Genomic DNA, 17,937 nt, shown 5'->3' on the forward strand with positions numbered 1-17,937 from the left:
AGCACAACCCTATGATGGTTATCTCTTGTATTATCTATTAATACATTCTTCTCTCTCCCTCCCCACCTCTTAATCTTCAACTCCCCCTCCTCTTCTCTGTTCTGCAGAAAGTATGATGAAAAACACACAGAATCCGAACAGTAAGTATTTGAACGCCTCAATGATTAGATTCCTTGGCTGTGTGAGCTTTTTGCTGCCTCTTGTTTGAGAAGAATCCTTAATGAATTAAGAATTACAAGTGAGCAGTTTCACTGTGTTTTCTTCCTACGGGTGGTATAATTGCATAACTGATATTAAAAATTACAGAAATGCAGCAAGGTCAGAATACTATCCCGAAATGCATTGCACTCAACTTAATGTAACATTGTGAGAATGGCACATGAACCAAAAGCAATATCGCATTGATCAAATACTTGCCAAAACTTCTTTTTTTTTTCTTTTTGCACAACATTGAATTAGATTTTCGAAATAACTATATTTGTTTCTGAGATAATCATTCATTGAATTAAATAAGCAAAAAGCAAGCAATAAGTACAACATGCAACATAGGTCAAGTGACAACACTGTTGCATACTTTTTACAAAAAAAAAAAAAGAAAAACCTTTTGGATGCATCGCAAGAGAATGCATTGTTAGTTTTAAGAATTAACAGTTATGCAAAAAAAGACTGTATCCCACAATGCACCATATTAATTTTCGAGATGATAACTGGATACTATTGATTGGATTACGCATTGTATAGAATATACTATATATAAATGCAGTATAATGTGTGGAACTGTTCTCTTGGAATTGCTGTATGTTTCAAAAGCAGTATTTGCTTCCTATGCATTATAGAATTGTGAAATTGCTTAATTGTGGTTTGATAAATTATAGCTATCCAGCAAGTAAAAGTATAGGCTTTACTCTGTAACCATACTGAGGACAGGAGATAATAACCAGCTATTCTATAGATTGAAAGGATGCTGTAGTACACTGCTCTTTAGATACTATCCAGAGCAAGGAAAATACTGTAATAGTTCAGTTTTATTTAGTTTGCCCATTCCTCTTGTCTTTTTAATTCTTTCCCTCTCTGAGACTTTTCTAAGGCTACATACTGTGTTTTTATTTTCTCTGGTCTCCCTCCGTCCTCTCCTCCTCTCAAGAGGCCATGTGTCTTCTGTAGGCTTGCTGCTTTCATCATTTAGATTCTAGAAGTGAGCCATCACTTACCAATGCACCAGCGCGTCCACAGCAAATATAATTCAGTGATGGATTACAGTTGTTTTATACATTCAGTGCTGGCTCATTTACAGTTTCTTAAAGTCTCATATGTAAAGATGAAGAACTGTCAGGCAGAAGGGCGGAAGGAGGCCTCTGCCTTTATTTCTTATGTTTTTCTCTTATTCTTTTTCACTCTCTCTCTCTTTCGCCTCACCCAAAACCTCTCACCGCACCTCTTTCCTGTGCACCGCCGTGTCTACGGATGTAAATTTGAATATGCAAATGCAGCAGGGCAGGTGTGTGAGAGCAAGGACAGAATCAGGTCAACGTGAGCGCCAATCTTGAGTCGAGCCTCAGATACCCCTCGTATGCAAGTCAAATGGCTTGTAGAACAAGGCCTCGGGAGGTCACTATGTCTGACATGTGTCTGAATCTCACACACCCACTCGACTCACAAAATAACACCCTAAAGACTCTAGTGCTCACAAATGGCCTGAAGTCTGGAATTCTCCGGCTGAATCCTCAGTTAAAAAGGCTGGTTATGTTCAGAATGGCAAACTACTATAGTACTTTACATGCATAGTTTATAGTTTGCACAGTATGTTAATTTTTGTATGGATGGCCTAATGCATTTGTTGAAATATGCAGTGTACATTACGAGCACAATGCATTAAATACTGTTTGCCACACTATTGCATCTCCTTCAGTACTGTGTGATTGAACTGAAGTAAAAATGTTTTTACTTAAAAAAAAAAATATATATATATATATTCAATTAAAAATATATATAATCTTAAATTAATATTTTTGTTAAAATATGAATTCTATTAATATTAAATAATTTAAGAATTACATATGCGACAAGTCATGAGGTCGTGACAACAATGTAGTATACTATTTTAAATATATTTACTCTTCATTTTTGAGGCATTATACAGTATACAGTATACTGCGCTGCGGTTCCATTCTGAATATAACCACTGAGTTTTGACCATAAAATAAGAAAAACATTTATTCATATTGTAGATATGAAGTGGTACTTATGTTATATTAATTATAGCACTAACACCAGTATAAGCCATAAAAGTCGAAGTAATGTTATATATTACCACTTGTTTTGTCAATGAAAATAAGAGAGATGGTAATAAAATTACTTCAGCACTGAAGTATTGCTCATAATACTTACGACAGCCATCATCATTTAGTGCTTATTGAACATTGTGTAGTATGCATGAATGTTAAAAGTGATCCTGCACCATTGGACAGCTCGTTCAAACCTTTTAGAGTGCATTAGATGATTAGGGATAATACCTGAGAAAAGAAGCTCGCTCATACAGATTTCTTGACTCGCTGTACTCTCTGCTCTGCTTTTTCCTTTATGGTTAAATTAATACATTTTCTTACACAAATCTATTGTGTTTTTTTTGGAATATATGACAAATCATATAGACTGTTTTTTTTTTTTTTAGCTTTTATTGTGCTTTTTTTTTGTCATTTGTGAAGCTCGATAGCCCATGATCAACTAGAGCCGCGTAAAGACTTTTCAAAACTCTCTTACTTTGTTTCATAGAAAACAACAGCACAAAGTTTTAGAATGACATGAGTAAATAATGACAGAACTTAATTTAAATTTTTGGGTGAACTTTTCCTTTTAGACAGTGCCATAAGCAAAACTGGATTAAGACCAAGTTGTGATAAGCATATTCCTGCCAAATACTAATTACTATTATTTCCTCTTTCAGATGGAGCTCCTGGTTTGCACAAGCTTGGACTGATATGCCTGCCACTTATTCTCACAGTGACTGTTGAACTGACGTGAATATCCTCGATTCAGCCGCACACAAACACTCCTCCTCTCCAGTCAGTCACACACACACTCACACACACACCACACACACACACTCACACTGAGAACCTGAACCCCCAACAGGCGCAACACCCTTTTTTGTGAACACACAGAAAAAAAAAAAAAGATCCAGATGGAGATGATAATATTGCTGTTTAAAAAAAAAAAAAAGATGATATAAAAAAATAACATGCTGAATATGAGAACAAGCACCTCCTTATTGTCTGCCCCTACCACACTGACACTTTTTTTTTTTGCATTAAACTTGCCTGTCAATCAACAGAGACCTATCATTCGGAAAAGCAAAAAGGCGCGTGGTGTTCACAATGAACAAAAATGCCATACACTGGAGTGTGGAGAAAAGACATTAAGGAATTGTGGGTCGCTGACAACGCTGACTGTCACTTCAACTCCACCTAGCCTTCCTCGAGTTGCCTCCATTAGAATTACTGCACACTGGCACAAACCGGACTCAAACACACCCCCTTTTTAAGGACCATGTTTTACGCCTTTTGTGTTTTTCCGTTTCGTTTTCTTGAATGGCTCTCGGCTGGAATGTAACAAAAAAGAGACAATACTAAACGTCCTGTGACATTTTATTGCGAAGAAATGGAAGATCCTCTTTTTAAGTGTATTTTGTGTACATCCCTGTAAATAATGAAAAGTATATTACAGAGCAGAAAACAAAACAAAAAAAAAAAAATTAATAGAGGTTTGGGGGAAAGATGCAAGGGGTGTATAGAAGATAATGGCTTTATTGCGTGTGTCTGGTCATCCCCAACTGAAATCCAACCCAGGCTTTTAGAAAAAGGTGAAATCAGTGGCCTTTCTACGATCTGATTTCATGTGTTCAGTATCTATGACATCCGTTAGACTGTTTTCAACCGCAGAGGAAAGACGACAGCTTTTCTCGGGGGTTGCTGGTGCATGTGACGTTCGGAGATGATTTCCCCTCCTCATCTGTTTGTCGCCTACCTGTCCTTAAGTTTTTGTCGCATATTCAGTGACCTGCATCGTGTACAGTCCTTCTCTCTAACCGTTATTGCTAGGACCATGTTAGCCACCATTATGGCCCCTCCATCCCCCAAAGGAAGCTCAAGTGAAGCCAAGTGTAAACAGGGTTGTTGCATTTGTTTCATATCACCTGTATTAAAAATGGAGATGATCAACTTAAAATGACTGCAGTGTGATTGTCCTTTTGATACTCGGGAGCAAAATGCATGCTCTAGCAACTGTTTTCTGATACTATGTGGTGATGTAATGAAATAATAATTATCATTATAAGTGAGGTCTATGATCAGTTTGACTCTGCTTTAGTGAATTGTGAATATCTCAAATAGTGTGTTTCTCTGTTATGTCAGGTTCCGGTTTAGTTGCAGTGGAGGGATGTCATGTTTGTCTAAGGGCATTTCAGCAGGTGCATTGTGGATGACCGGACCCATATATCAGGAAGTACCCAGGATACACCCCAACACTTTTATATTAACCTAAATACAGTAACTAATGGATTTTGTTGGCCCACATTTTAAATTTACCTCTGTACAGCTTGGGAGCCCATATTCTCAAAAATAAACAAATAGTATAGTGGGGCCCAAAAGTCTGTAACCACACTGAAAATCAGAAACTTAAACTTAAACTTGGAAATAAACTTATTATTATTCATCATTTGTCATGAACAAATGTATAAATTTAGTCTCAGACTATGGGATCTCACTGTGATTCCACAATGGAAGATAGAAGGACAGGGTGTAACACATGCAACATTACATGTTCTTACCCTATAGGGAAGTACCTACTTTCAGCTGATTATCGTCACTATTATTACATCAATCTGTGATTAAAGTTGTTGCTTACCGACTGTTCATATTCTTTATACCCTGTTTAGCACACTAGCAAACTGTTATTGCAGTCTGGCTAATGTTTTTTTTTTTTGGGATGTTGCTGTATAACATGCAGTGATACATAATCTTGATTGCCTTTATAAAACAAAATATTTTCCCCTACCTACAGTAATGCCTCATGGGATAGGAGTCATTAGATAAAAATATTTAAACTATGAACTTAGCCTTTGATGGCCTTGTTTAGGTTTGTCCTCTGCCACCCTGGCTCTCACTGGATGTCCTCATGCAAAGTAATCTCTTTTCTTTTTTTTGTACATTCACATGAATTGCAATTTAAGCTTTTCTAGACACACCATATATTAAAGGATTAGGTATAAAGCCTAGGTGGGTGAAGTGGTTTTATGGGCTTAATAAAATCAGGAAGATAGGCCCCTTGCCATTTCAGGTCTTACTTCCCAAACTCAAAGGAAAAATTATGAACAATTAATTTGATGGTCTTCAGGAATTTCTGGCTCTTTCCTTGGTTAAAAGAAATGAATAATGAATATGTCAGTTACACTAATGTAAGTGTATAAACTGTTTTAATAACTGTATTTTGCATGAACACATTCTTATGCTCTGAGAAAGTTAAATCAATGTTTAAACATCCAAAGGTGTTAAACATTTAAAGGTGTTTTTAGATTTCACTCTTAATATACTCATTTAATGACTTTAATAATAAAGTGTGCTTGCAGATTTGGCCAGTGATCAGTAACCAGAAGTGTAGAAAACCTAATTATATAAGTGCCAAAACAGCCTGTTATCTTATCTGCGGTGATTTACTTTGTTTGGATCCCTTGGAAAATTACATTTCCAGGAATCCAATACGGAGGCTTGACGTAGTCTATTATATCTTCTGTAATTCATATGTTTAGGTTACATTAGCTGTGCTGTAGAAAGCAAAGAAAGTGGCTCTCTTGAGTGTCAAGTGATTTTGGCATAGATTATCTTCAGCAAAGCTAAAGTCCATCTGTATTAGTTTGGTCTGACACTAACTTGTTACTTTGACATTCACCATGAGTTTCAGTCTATTATTAATTTCACAATTCTTTTTCCACAGCATGTTGCCAAATCCATTGTTTCTCCAGATGCAGAACTTTTCATTTGACACATGATAGGAGGGGCAGAGTGCTAGCAGACCTTTGCGACACGTACGTCAATTATTCAGGAGTAAGCATGCTTGCTGGTTTAGGTTTCCTTAGTGCAGCTACAAGACGGCTATCACATAGCAAAACAATGTCTGTGTCAAAAAAGGACACACCAACATGTTTCAAGTGTTTATGGCTATTCTTCTCATTTTCTCTGATGGTAGATCGATCATATTACAGTTGGTACCATTACAGGTTATGATACCTTACATTTAAAACAGTGTTCTTTTTTAAGGGTATGCAAATAATGCCTTTGGCAAATGCAAAGCTGCCTTATATCATCTCTCAAAGCCTTGCTAATCAGCAACACTGTTGTCATGTGTTCATGCGAAAGAACTTTGATCCTCGGCATTTGCTGTGCAAACAGCAGCATCCTGGTCATATTGTCTTATGTTTGTAATTTAAATAGTCTATCAGCCTTCTCCACCTCTTAAGTAAATTACATTCACCATTCTCACCGATTATGTTTGTAATAGCCAGGATATGTTAGCTATTTTCATAATCAAATAGACATATCATCCATTAAAACAAGGTAATCTGGCATAAACAAATAGTTATCACTCCATTCCCAATGTAATTTACATGTCTTGTTTTGTTTCATTGGGTTACACTTTCTCTGCACTGGAGAAATGTCATCTTTATATATTACAATATGTAAGCTAACTTGCTAAAATTGTTAGTTATATATCGTCAATAAAATGTTAGTTCTTCAAGGAAACTAAAGGGTTAGATAAACCTCTGAAGCTCTGGTTTAGTGTGTTTTCATAGCGATCACCTGCACCAGGTGGAATGATACTGGTCCCCGCCCTCTGAGAACACAGGATGCAAATGCTCTTGTTGTACATATCAGGTTTTTAGTCATTCGGTGGGAGGAGAGACAGCTGACAGTGTGCTTCTGCTTGCAGATACTAAACTACAACCTGAACTGGCTGGAATACGCTAGGGAAGAAGCTTCAAATAAAATCCAATGTCCAGTGGACCACCATAGATTTCACTACAGAGATGCCAATTGCAGAATTGCTTGGAGTGCATTTTGACATGCAGCTCCTTGGCAAACTGACTCTATCTGTGGCCACCATGCTATTTGTCTCCTTGGTTTTCAGATTCTACAACTCCAGGGCACGAAACAGACGGCGAGGAAGTGAAAGAAGGGGTGTGCAAGCAACCCAAACAAGCTACAGCGCCTACAATACTGTGCAAGAACCACAGAGTGAAGCTGCAAAGGAGGAGTCTGACAGGGAAAATCGTTTTCAACAATCTTCAGAGAAACCCTTGCAAGAAAGCCTTAAAAATGACAATTCTGCCTTGAAAAGGGGTCAGCCTGAAACTATGGACTTTTGTGCAAAGGAGGAACCTGCAAGTAAAAGCGACGCAATTGAGGATACAACTGAGGCGAAGAGTGGCAAACCAAAGTTGACCTTACAACTTCCGGGTGTGACCGAAAAAGGTCCAGGAAGTCCAAGTGGTCGCCGATCCCCAGTCCTAATGAAGAAGCTGGAAGGTGGCACGGGTGTTGGCAGGCAGCTGATACAAGACGTCGGTCACCAGGGCATGTTCTCAAGTTTTCAGTCAAAGGCAGAAATCAAAGTTGAGAATGCTGACCTTATCTTGGATGGGCCAGGGAATTGTAGAACGGGCGTCCATGGAAAAATCTATGAATACTACGTAGAGTCCTCTTCTCATTTCATCTCAGATTTAAGCCCCACCCCGTCTGTCAGTCCAGTTTATGGTCAAAACGAAAACAGCACTTTGTTTAAATCGCAATCATTGGATTTACCCAGTTTTAAGGACCGCTCCCGATCGCCAAGTCCACAGCCTTCTAGTTTCATAATGCGAGATCTCAAAATTGCTCCACGAATTGCTAACGAGCCTCCCTCAACATTCAAGCCGACTGTGAGGTACAGCAGGCAAGTAGTCATCCGTCAGGACAGCTATCTTACCGCTGCCAGTGACTCAGAGCTTCCAATCCCCTTGCCTACACATAGGGCTATAACACCTCGCAGCTGTTCTCCAGCACAACCCAATGACATCCCTTCAAGCCCATTAGACTCTGATATAGCAAACCTGGATGCACCGGAGGAGCCACAAGTCGAAACTGTCGCCGGAGCAAAATTCTTACACTTTCCAGAGAACATGGGAAATGCAGAACTCGAGAGTCTAGCAGGGAACCTCGATTTAGGCAACTGCTTGGAGGCTTTAACACTTGCTAAAAAACACGGTCACACTGCCCTTCAGCAAGCTGCTCTCCGTGTCATGTCTGATAATTACCTTCAGGTCCTCAGAGACCCAGGCCTCTTTGGCAGGCTGAAAGCAGGGGAGCGTGATCACATCCAAACACAACGCATGAGAGGAAGGAAGTGGTTAGTGGTCGCAGATATGGATTCCCCGGATTGGAGTAGACCTCCGTCACAGTCGACAGATTTAGGGTCTGAATCAATTAAGTCGTCCAGCGGTATTTATTACTACGATGATTATAAGGACACGTGGCACCTTCATACCCACATTCCCCAGGAAGTGTTATCTAAAGGTTGCGCCATGTGCACCATGGATAATTATCTATTTATCGCTGTGGGTTTCCAAGGCCCAGACCGTGAAGTGACCCCTTCGAAGAAAGTGTACTGTTACAACCCAATGACTTCCATTTGGAGCGAAATAAGCCCCATGAATGAGGCAAGGCCTCACTGCAAACTCGTGGCTCTGCAGGGCCATCTGTACGCCATTGGAGGCGAATGCCTATCAACGGTTGAGCGCTACGACCCCAGGACAAACCGGTGGACCTTTGTGGCACCTCTTCCTAATGAGACATTCGCCGTAGCTCACAAGGCTACAGCTTGCAACGGTGAACTGTTTGTTGCAGGGGGCACGTTGAGATACACCCTCTTGCGCTATAATCCCAAGACCAACACGTGGCGAGAGAGTATGATAGTGGGCAGTAAGGACAAGACCACAGAAATGGTGGCGGTCAGGAACTTCTTGTACCGCTTTGACGTCAGTCCCCTGGGCATCAGCGTGTATCGCTTTCACGCAGTGGCCCGACTGTGGTACGAATGCTCTTCGATACGCCTTCCACATTGCACAGCCTTTCAGTGTGTGACTATGGACAATATTATCTACTGTGTGAGCCGTCAATTTACCTTGAGGTTCCTTGCAGATGAGGTATCTCCAAGCTTTGTTGCACAGGATTTGAAAGTGCTGTATCCTGCTAAAGGTATTTTGTTTCCGTTCGTCCTTGTGCTTCCCGACAGGACCACTCAACAAACTTGTGTTTAAAAAAGGTCAGATCTTTCAAGTAGGAGGTTGTCTAAGAAAAAAAACACTCGGGACCATATTATGCACGTTAAAGGAATGCACCTTTTTTTAATTAGTGGCAATTGAAATAAAATATCAAGGCTATTACATGCAGTTATTGTACAGCTAGATCACAATTACCAAGCACTTACTGATAAATAAATCTGCTGTCGCAGTGAAGGCTATTTGTTTGTTTGGGCCTTCAAACCACTCTGATGTCTAAATCAACCTTTAAATCGTGGAAATGTCTTGTGCAAGTGCTTAAAATGTTTCAGTAAATATACTGCTTTTGAAACACTGTTTGGATAATGTTAACCAATCAATACTGTGTGTAGAATAAAGCCGAACTGCAACTGCGGAGCTGGCATCATAAACAACATCAATGGCTGCCATTAGTACAATTTATGTAAGCTCTCTAATTATATTCATAGCTTTTTTTTCTTTCCTTTCTGCATATTTGCAGTTGTTTCTCTGCATATCACACGATTAATCTTACATGATACCGGCATATTTTTTTTTATCAAATGTAAATCTATTTGTTGTATCATATTTTGTTGTAATGTATTTTTTCCATGACATTTCCACAAATTGTCATCTTGTCACAAGAAGTGGATTTCTTTCAGGTCAATGGCTTTACTTGTGAAGCATCTTTAATTTCTTAAAGCATTTTATGTCAACACTGTGTGGTTCTTTGCAAAGACAGTTTAACATCACAAGCACTTTGGGGAGCCCAGAAGAAACGTTTATCATTGTGTATTCCATTAAACAATTTAGAGAGAACTAATGAATTAAATGGGTAAGGAAGGAAGAATCTAATGCTTTGCCTCTTCTTGCACTTTTCTGTCTCTATCGTCTGAAGAACAGGGAAATAAAATTCTCTCATCTATTATAAGTGAGTCTTGGTTCTTGTGTTAGACTTCAATATATAATAAGTTCTGACAAAATGTGTGGTTGCAGCAAGAGGCATTCGTATGACCAGGATCTTAATTAAATTTAAATGCAAGTATGCTGTCAAAAGCAAAGCAATCACATAATCAATTTATGTTAATGAAAGTATACAATACAATCACCGTGACAATCGTGTATGCATATGTGATCAAAGAAAGCAGGCATGCAGAGGAGTGTGTGCTGTGATGCAATTCTCTGTGACGTCTCATTGCTCTCTGTGTGTAACTCTAGCACCATCATGTGGGGGAGATCTCAAGGTCTGATGGAATCTCAACAGAACTAATTCAGTGACACATATGCAAAAATACATAGTTGGAATGTTCCACAGGCTAGCAGAAGAACACGGTGGGATAAAACCTACACAGCAGGAGTGTGAACAGATGGTTGGACGTAAAATATAGCATCCGATTCCTTGTAATTAAACACTTTGATTCAACATAATTAAACACTTAATGGGATGGGAGTTAGGAAAGTCCCCTTAGAGTATGTCGATGAATGACTCGGCTATCTGAACTAGCACTGTGAGTACGACAGATCCAAATTAACTGTTGATTCAATGCTATTTTAGTGCAATAATGACGCATGTCATATCCTGAGAAAGGGCTTTGCAGGTTTTTTTTTTTTTGGTTAACACAGTTGGGTTCTCTTTCACTCCCTACTGTGTGCATGAAAATAGACCTGCAAATACACGCCAAAACCTGTAAAGCTCTTAAATACTGATGACTATTATTATTTCAGTGGGATTAAAAAGTTTGATTCTCCAACAAAAGCACAAGTTGCTGTTTGGGTCATCTCAAATTATGCTGAAGAACATCATTTTTACACACACTTGTGGAGTTCATGCAGCTCGAGTGCTGCTGCCAGTTCAACTTTTCACTTTAATAAATAAAAGTGCTAATAATATAATGTAATATAAAACTAATGCATTAAATACTAAAAGTATTTGAACTTTGGGACCCTACCCAGGTTGGGGCCAGTCTGTGTGGTACTGGAGGGCTGAAGGTGGGGTAAGGGTCACAGCAGGCTGGCTGGATTACTGGAAACCTGCCTGCAGGGTTTGTGTTTCAGTGCCAGGTCCTCGTTACTGAGGTTGGCAGGGAGCTGACTGCTGGAGAAGCGCTTGGGCATGCTGACGTGGTGGGAATAACAGAAGGCACTGATGGGGTGCAGAGGGTATGAAGCCCTATACTCGCTTAGTGTGGGCACAACTGCCCGCTGTTACTCCATGCGAGCCCGCCAAGAAGCCGCCAAGCCAACATTAGTAGGGGGGCCTGTGTGTAAGAAACAAAGGGAGGCAGAGAGGGAAAAAATGAGACACATCACAAAGAGGAACATGTTCAAACAGACTGTGTGTAGTTTCTGTGCCACTAGTGTTGAAACAGTAATGACTCAACAAAAAGAGCAACATCGAAAAGACCACAGAAAGAACAGGGTTATTATCATTAGCAAAAACTATTTAAACATTTTTTGTTCAACAAAATAAAGCTGTAATAAAATATAAATATTAGATGAAAATTAAAAGATAATTAGCAAAATTAGAAAAGAAAAAAAAATGTTGAACTTGCACTGAAGCACTAAAATTACTACCTAGAAATGCAACTGAAAAAAAAAAAACATTGAACCTAAATAGTAATATTCAATGAAAGAAGTGCAAAATTACTTTATGAAAATATTAATAAAACTACAATAGAATATAAATAATACCAGCCTATGAATGGCTTAGTTTTTAAAAGAATGTAAACACATTAGTGTTAAATGAATAGTTACTTTTAAAGGTGGGCTGTTAATCACTGAAACTGGATCAAATCAGTAACTTGAACTTGACCAGTTTGATTCATTAACAAATCATTCAGAGCTGTTTTGTTAACTGGATCAACTGATTCATTCAAGTCAGATAGTATTTGCATACTATCCATCCTAATTAATATTAAAAATTTGAATTAGTTTGATTTTGAAGTGCAGATCCATGTACACTCTAACGGCTATATTACCCACAACACATTGCACGCTGGATGAGGATGCAATTACAAATACAAATTTGAATAAAAAGTGTTTAAAAACAACAAACATGGCAGAGTATGTGAGATCGACGGTTAAGTAGAGAAAGGGGTTTGAGCAATTAATAATCAGTATCTAACCTGATTAAAAATAATAATATTAAGTAATGTTATCCATATTATATTTCATCTACAACAAAATTGTGAACTTTCATAAAAATGTGTTTGGTCATTAACTTTTAAATGCATCATTATGCAAACACATGAAGAAAGTTCTTGGCATGAAAGACACGTGACTGTCATATCAATGTGCCTCTCCATTTCTCTCCAATACAGTAGGAAATTAAATGAAATGAAATGTGAAGGATGTTAACTGTAATAAAATGATTTACAGGGCAGCTTAAAGGATGACAGGATGCACATAACTAAGCGACAGGGTTATGATGAAGTAATATGTCCCAAACCTTGCCTACTATTCTGCTACACACTCAAAGGTATGTACTTTTTCTTCAAAAAGTGAGTACATACTTTTAGGGCATAGCATAAGTAGGCAAATTGGGACACAGCATCAAAAAAATTATCAGTCAAACATCACTACTTTTCTAATGAACTTTTATGAGAACAGAGGTTGCTTTGAGTGAATCACCTTCGATTTTCCTCACACAAAGCTATAGTGTGAGTCACGAGAATCACTTTTAGGGTATTTCCATCTGTTTAAAACTTGAAAACAAATGAGGTCATATGGGTTTGGAACAACATGCATGTGAATTAAGTTTGAGTGAACTATTCATTTAAATTACCCACTGACAAATAACAGACATCGGTTTCTCATTCACATTTGCCACGGTTATGTTATAAAATAAAAGCCAATGTGTTATTATAACTGATATCCATAACCATTTACAGGGATGTTCTCCAACATTAATTCAAAACGCAGACTGAACTGCATTAAAACCCATCTGGAGTCAAGGGAATGTTTAATACCTTGGATTGGGTGATCTGACCTCTCTGGGACCCTGGCCAGTTTGAAAGAGTTCCAGGAGTGCAGTGTGGGCAGAGAGGAGGAGGCCTGCCGCCTGTACGACTCATCATACTGTGACACCAGGCAGTGGGAGGAGGGGACGTCATGATGAGAAAATAACTGCCTTAAGGGAAGACCCTGAATTAAACCCACAGACATGGTTTGTGAAGGACAGAACGGATCATTCACAATGCACAACTAAATATACATTGCTAATAATATGGAATGCTGATAGAGATGATATTTAAGAAGAAAAAAAAAACATACTTCAAGTGAATCTGTTATTATAAGTATAAGTATAACAGTATAACTGTACATAATCACACTACAGGGATTAATTTTGTAGGCAAAACCTGAGTTTTGTTAAAGTTTTGCACTTCCAGTTCTATCATCCTGAAATTACTGGGTTGTTTGAATGGGTTTAAGAGCATGTAAGAATCATACACTTTTGTTGCTCACAGAGCTTATTTTCTGCAATAATCCAAAGACCAATGGAAAACCCTTTAGGGTTTTTGTTGAGGGATCCACAAAAATGTCATCACTGCAACACTCCATTACACAAAAGTCACCTAATAAAAAAATGAATATGTGGACAATACTGATTGTTAGTTTAAATCGTTTAATAATTTTACTTGCATATTATATTTTTTCCTATGGGAAAAAAAGCCCATTACAATGTACAAAACAATTCACCTAGCAACAAGTTGAACATTGTAACAATATTACAGTAAAATGTATTAAAATTAATATTTAGTATTCTTAATTTTTGCTACAATTGATAAATAACAAGCAAAATGGTGATAGCTGCAAAGCAGCACTGGTTTTTGTTATGCAGATGGTCTAAATTAAAACACAATCAAAATCAAGTTTTCCAGAGCGCTTTCACTTAAATATAATAATAATAATAATAATATATGTTGACTTACATATAATTATATGTAAGTTAACTTATATATTATTATTATATTTATGTGAAATATGTATAAGCATGCAAATAATTGTCTCCCTCTACTACCAAAGTTTTTGGAACTTAGTTTGAAAGTCAAAAATAATTTTTACTTTTAAACACTTGAAGTCACATGAAGAGAGTTTTACAACAGTTTTACAATGACAGCTCAGAACTCCAAGAAGATGCAAAGGACTGTTATTTTGGAGTTTAATAACACGTTTCACGTCCATGTACGCCTGTCGACCTGCATCAAAACCGAATGTTATTTGCTCACTGTTGTGTTTGTGATGTTTGGTAAATGATGCATGAACTGATGAATTTGTCCCAAACCTCTGATCTGCGAAAAGCCCTTTGGCACATGACAGCATCGGGCCTGTGTGACATGTGGGGCATGTAGTCCATCCATACTGTAGCTGCTGTTCGCCGTCTCGCAGTCCCGAGTGAACTGTCTCACCACACACACATAAGAAAGACAGAAACATTCAGCAAACAAATCCCACGCTCAGCAGAGCTTGCGGTCCCTTATTGATCGTAGATGTACTCTCTCAGGTCTGTTCCTGCAGAACGACTTGCATCAATCCCATTTGTCTGCCTCCAGTCTGTGCTGACCAGGCTGATCAGCAGCGCTAATCACTTTTGCATGGATCTGAGCACTGTCTGAGGAACTGCACCCCTTTCAGGGTTTACACATTGCATACTGACAAGTGCTTAAGTAGTGTGTTAACTACTTGAAACAAGAACGATTAGAGATTGTCTATAAATAATATTCACCAATATATGTTAGAAGCTAAAAACATTTTTAATGCAATATTGAAATAAATCAGCAACTTTGAATTCAGTAATGTTGGATATAGAAACAAAATTCTTGGTATTTAACACAACTACGTATTATTATGAGTTTTTTTGAGCCAACGGGTTTTTATCAGATTCACCAAACCTTTTACAAGCAAATGCGAGGACCTGACGATGTGGATGCCAAATATGAGTATTTTCAGTATATTTACTATTAATTAATTTAATAGTTAATACATTTTTACGTTTTTAGCGCAATTCAGACAAATCCCATTGAACAATATTTAAGCCCTACATTTTTGTTTCTCATTCAAGAAGCCTTTTCATTCAAATAACTATATCTTACAATACGAAAGAAAATCAACTTTCATTTCATGCTGACTTTCAAAGTAGTATGGCCAAAGGCAAAAAACTTAAGCTGCAATACTGAATTTTATCAAAAAAATTCAGTACAGCATAGTCATACTATTTCTGACTTATAATAAAATTATAGCAGGAACAGTAAATAGGCCTAGTGCATAATGACATTTAGCTTCAGTTTAGAATACTATTTAAAATATATTCATTTTAAAAATACATAAAATGATTAAGTAATCATTCTGAAAGCACTGGAGATACCATAATATGTAATATATATTTACAGTAGTAACAGGAAATACGATATTTTATGTTATGATGTGATTAATAAATATGATATATACCATCTGAATCTAACCATGTCATGTCAACAAATGGCAAAGTCGGGCAGCTATTTATTATTATGTTAATTTTTGTGCCACCTAGTGGTTTAAAGGAGAATAAAGTCAAACCTCGTTGTATTCCACTGCTTCTTGAAATCAGCATTGATTAGACTATATGTATTTATTGTTACTTTATTGTGACGTTATTATTAAGCGAAACAAACTTTTTGCTGAAATATCCACAGTATTGTATATATATATATATATATATAATAAGATAGCGTCTGTCGATGAGATGCGCGTGCATTTTGTTATAAAATCAAACAATAATAATTGTGGAAAGAAAACAACTTTTGTTACGTTTGTCGTTTAAACACGAGAAAATTCAGTCGTTTTAAGGATAAAACATCTTTTATGTCGAAATCACGAGAAACTTAAGTCGTGATAACGATAAAACAACTTTTGTACAAGTAAATTAAGTAAATTATTCCTACTCCCTGCGAAGGGCAGAGCTCTTTAAGTGAGTTCTTTCAAGGGTGTATGGCATGCAATACTGTCTCGTGTAAGCGTCTGCGCGCGGCATTCAGATGTTGCAACTAACTAACTAACTAACTAAATATTATTCAAACGCTGTCTAATTGTGTCTAAATTAAAGTTTTGAGTATATGCTTTGTAGTAGCAGAAACGGCTGAACATGCAAATAAATAGGCTAGATGTCAGATAACAACCTTTTGACATTTAGTATTCACAGACAGTCCATATCGCGACTTAATACTTTGCTGGCCATCATTTCCCCCCCCTTCTGCACAGGTATGGCGGTATGTTTTATGACTGAGGCCTCAAGCAGATATAAATGCCTTTTCTTTCTTTCTTTCTTTCTTTATTTCTTGTAAAGCATACACATATCAAGAAATGAGTGTATTTTATCTACAATTTGTATTAAACTAAAAAATGATTTGTCATATTATTATAAATTTCTTGCAGACGCAGTATACATACCTCTAACCACTGTTTTTTTTTTTTTAAGCAGGTCTGACACCACACCCTACATCCCCTAAAAACGTATGTTGCTACCTTAATTGTTTCAATATTTTAAAATAAACTGTGTCAATGACTTCTTTATTTCTTCTTTACATATTTGTACTGTAATTTTTAATGCCTTAAACTTTATTTGTTTTTCTTTTTTTACTTCTAGAACCCAGATTTGACATAACTGTATACCCATTTGAGCCCTACCGGTTTTAATTTGCGATTACCCCAGATACTTCTACTGCTACGCCACATTGTAAGTTATCATAGTTAAACCTTAAAGCAGCACATAATTGTGAGAAAATTTCCTGTGTATTTGCTGGTATATTACTTAGATACTTGTATAAAGAATAATGTTGATTATATATAGTTCACCAAAAAATGAAAACTGCCATTTAATCTCCCTCCTGTCATTCCATCTCATAAAAAAGTGTGCATTTATGGCACAAATGAAGATATTTAACCCAAAACTCTGACACTTCAAAATGTTCCTAAAGAAACCATAAAATAAATCAATTTGAATGGCGCCATTTAATCTACTTTTGGGCCAATATTTCATCCTTCATAACATGGGTGCTATTTACATCTGGTACCATATATTAACTCTTGCATTACCAACACATTTGTGTTGCATTCCAAAGAGCTCTGTTAACAGCCCAACAGTGAAAAATGAAACCACATCTCTATCAACGTGGGCCGGATCGGCACAGAATGGAATGGTCAAGCAACGAGAATGGTTTGGCCCTATGGTGGAAAGGTGGCTCAAGTCTTCTAAAGAGACATGATCGCTATATATGATCAACTGTCTAAAGTTTTGGGTAAATAGACATTCAGTTGAAGGACAGAAATTTCTCTGATTTCATTGAAAATGCCTTAATTTGTGTTCCGAAAATAAACAAAACTCATGGGTGAGTAAATTATGACATACATTTCAAGTTTGGGTGAACTGGCCCACTGGCATGGCAGTGTAGGCAGGACACATAAAACTGACAACTGATCATCCACATTTCCCTACTAATATTGTTTTTGTTTGGTTTTATACAGGTGTCTTGATGTTGATGCAGTCTGGGCACTAGTATCTTTTGGGTTGCTGACTATCACTGAAGATGAAGTACTTCTCCAAATCTTCTCTGCCTTGACCCTGTGTCTTCTGCCAT

The 17,937-nt window shown here is 37.4% G+C and overlaps 2 protein-coding genes and 1 pseudogene across 3 annotated transcripts in view; 2 read left to right on the forward strand and 1 right to left on the reverse strand.

Annotated features, from left to right (window-relative positions):
* Positions 1-3,107, forward strand: part of igsf21a (immunoglobin superfamily, member 21a) — a 202,801-nt gene extending 199,694 nt beyond the window's left edge. For both annotated transcript variants that reach the window (XM_016489867.1, XM_016489868.1), the window contains exons 9-10: positions 108-140; positions 2,945-3,107. In XM_016489867.1, the coding sequence (XP_016345353.1) occupies positions 108-140; positions 2,945-3,021 (110 nt within the window). In that variant the 3' untranslated portion in view covers positions 3,022-3,107. The remainder of the gene's footprint in view (positions 1-107; positions 141-2,944) is intronic.
* A 3,849-nt stretch (positions 3,108-6,956) lies between these two features.
* klhdc7a (kelch domain containing 7A) lies at positions 6,957-9,866 on the forward strand. Its single transcript, XM_016489875.1, has one exon. The coding sequence runs from the start codon at positions 7,079-7,081 to the stop codon at positions 9,344-9,346; it is 2,268 nt and encodes a 755-aa protein (XP_016345361.1). The 5' UTR covers positions 6,957-7,078; the 3' UTR covers positions 9,347-9,866.
* Positions 9,867-11,307: 1,441 nt separating this feature from the next.
* LOC107691377 (uncharacterized protein C1orf158-like) lies at positions 11,308-17,937 on the reverse strand (annotated as a pseudogene).

Source organism: Sinocyclocheilus anshuiensis, unplaced genomic scaffold (genome assembly GCF_001515605.1).
Source record: "Sinocyclocheilus anshuiensis isolate Anshui unplaced genomic scaffold, SAMN03320099.WGS_v1.1 scaffold1154, whole genome shotgun sequence".
Lineage (NCBI taxonomy): Eukaryota > Metazoa > Chordata > Actinopteri > Cypriniformes > Cyprinidae > Sinocyclocheilus > Sinocyclocheilus anshuiensis.

Excerpts from the sequence above, each read along its gene's own strand:
- klhdc7a (XM_016489875.1), top strand. The coding sequence starts at position 7,079 with ATGCCAATTGCAGAATTGCTTGGAGTGCATTTTGACATGCAGCTCCTT.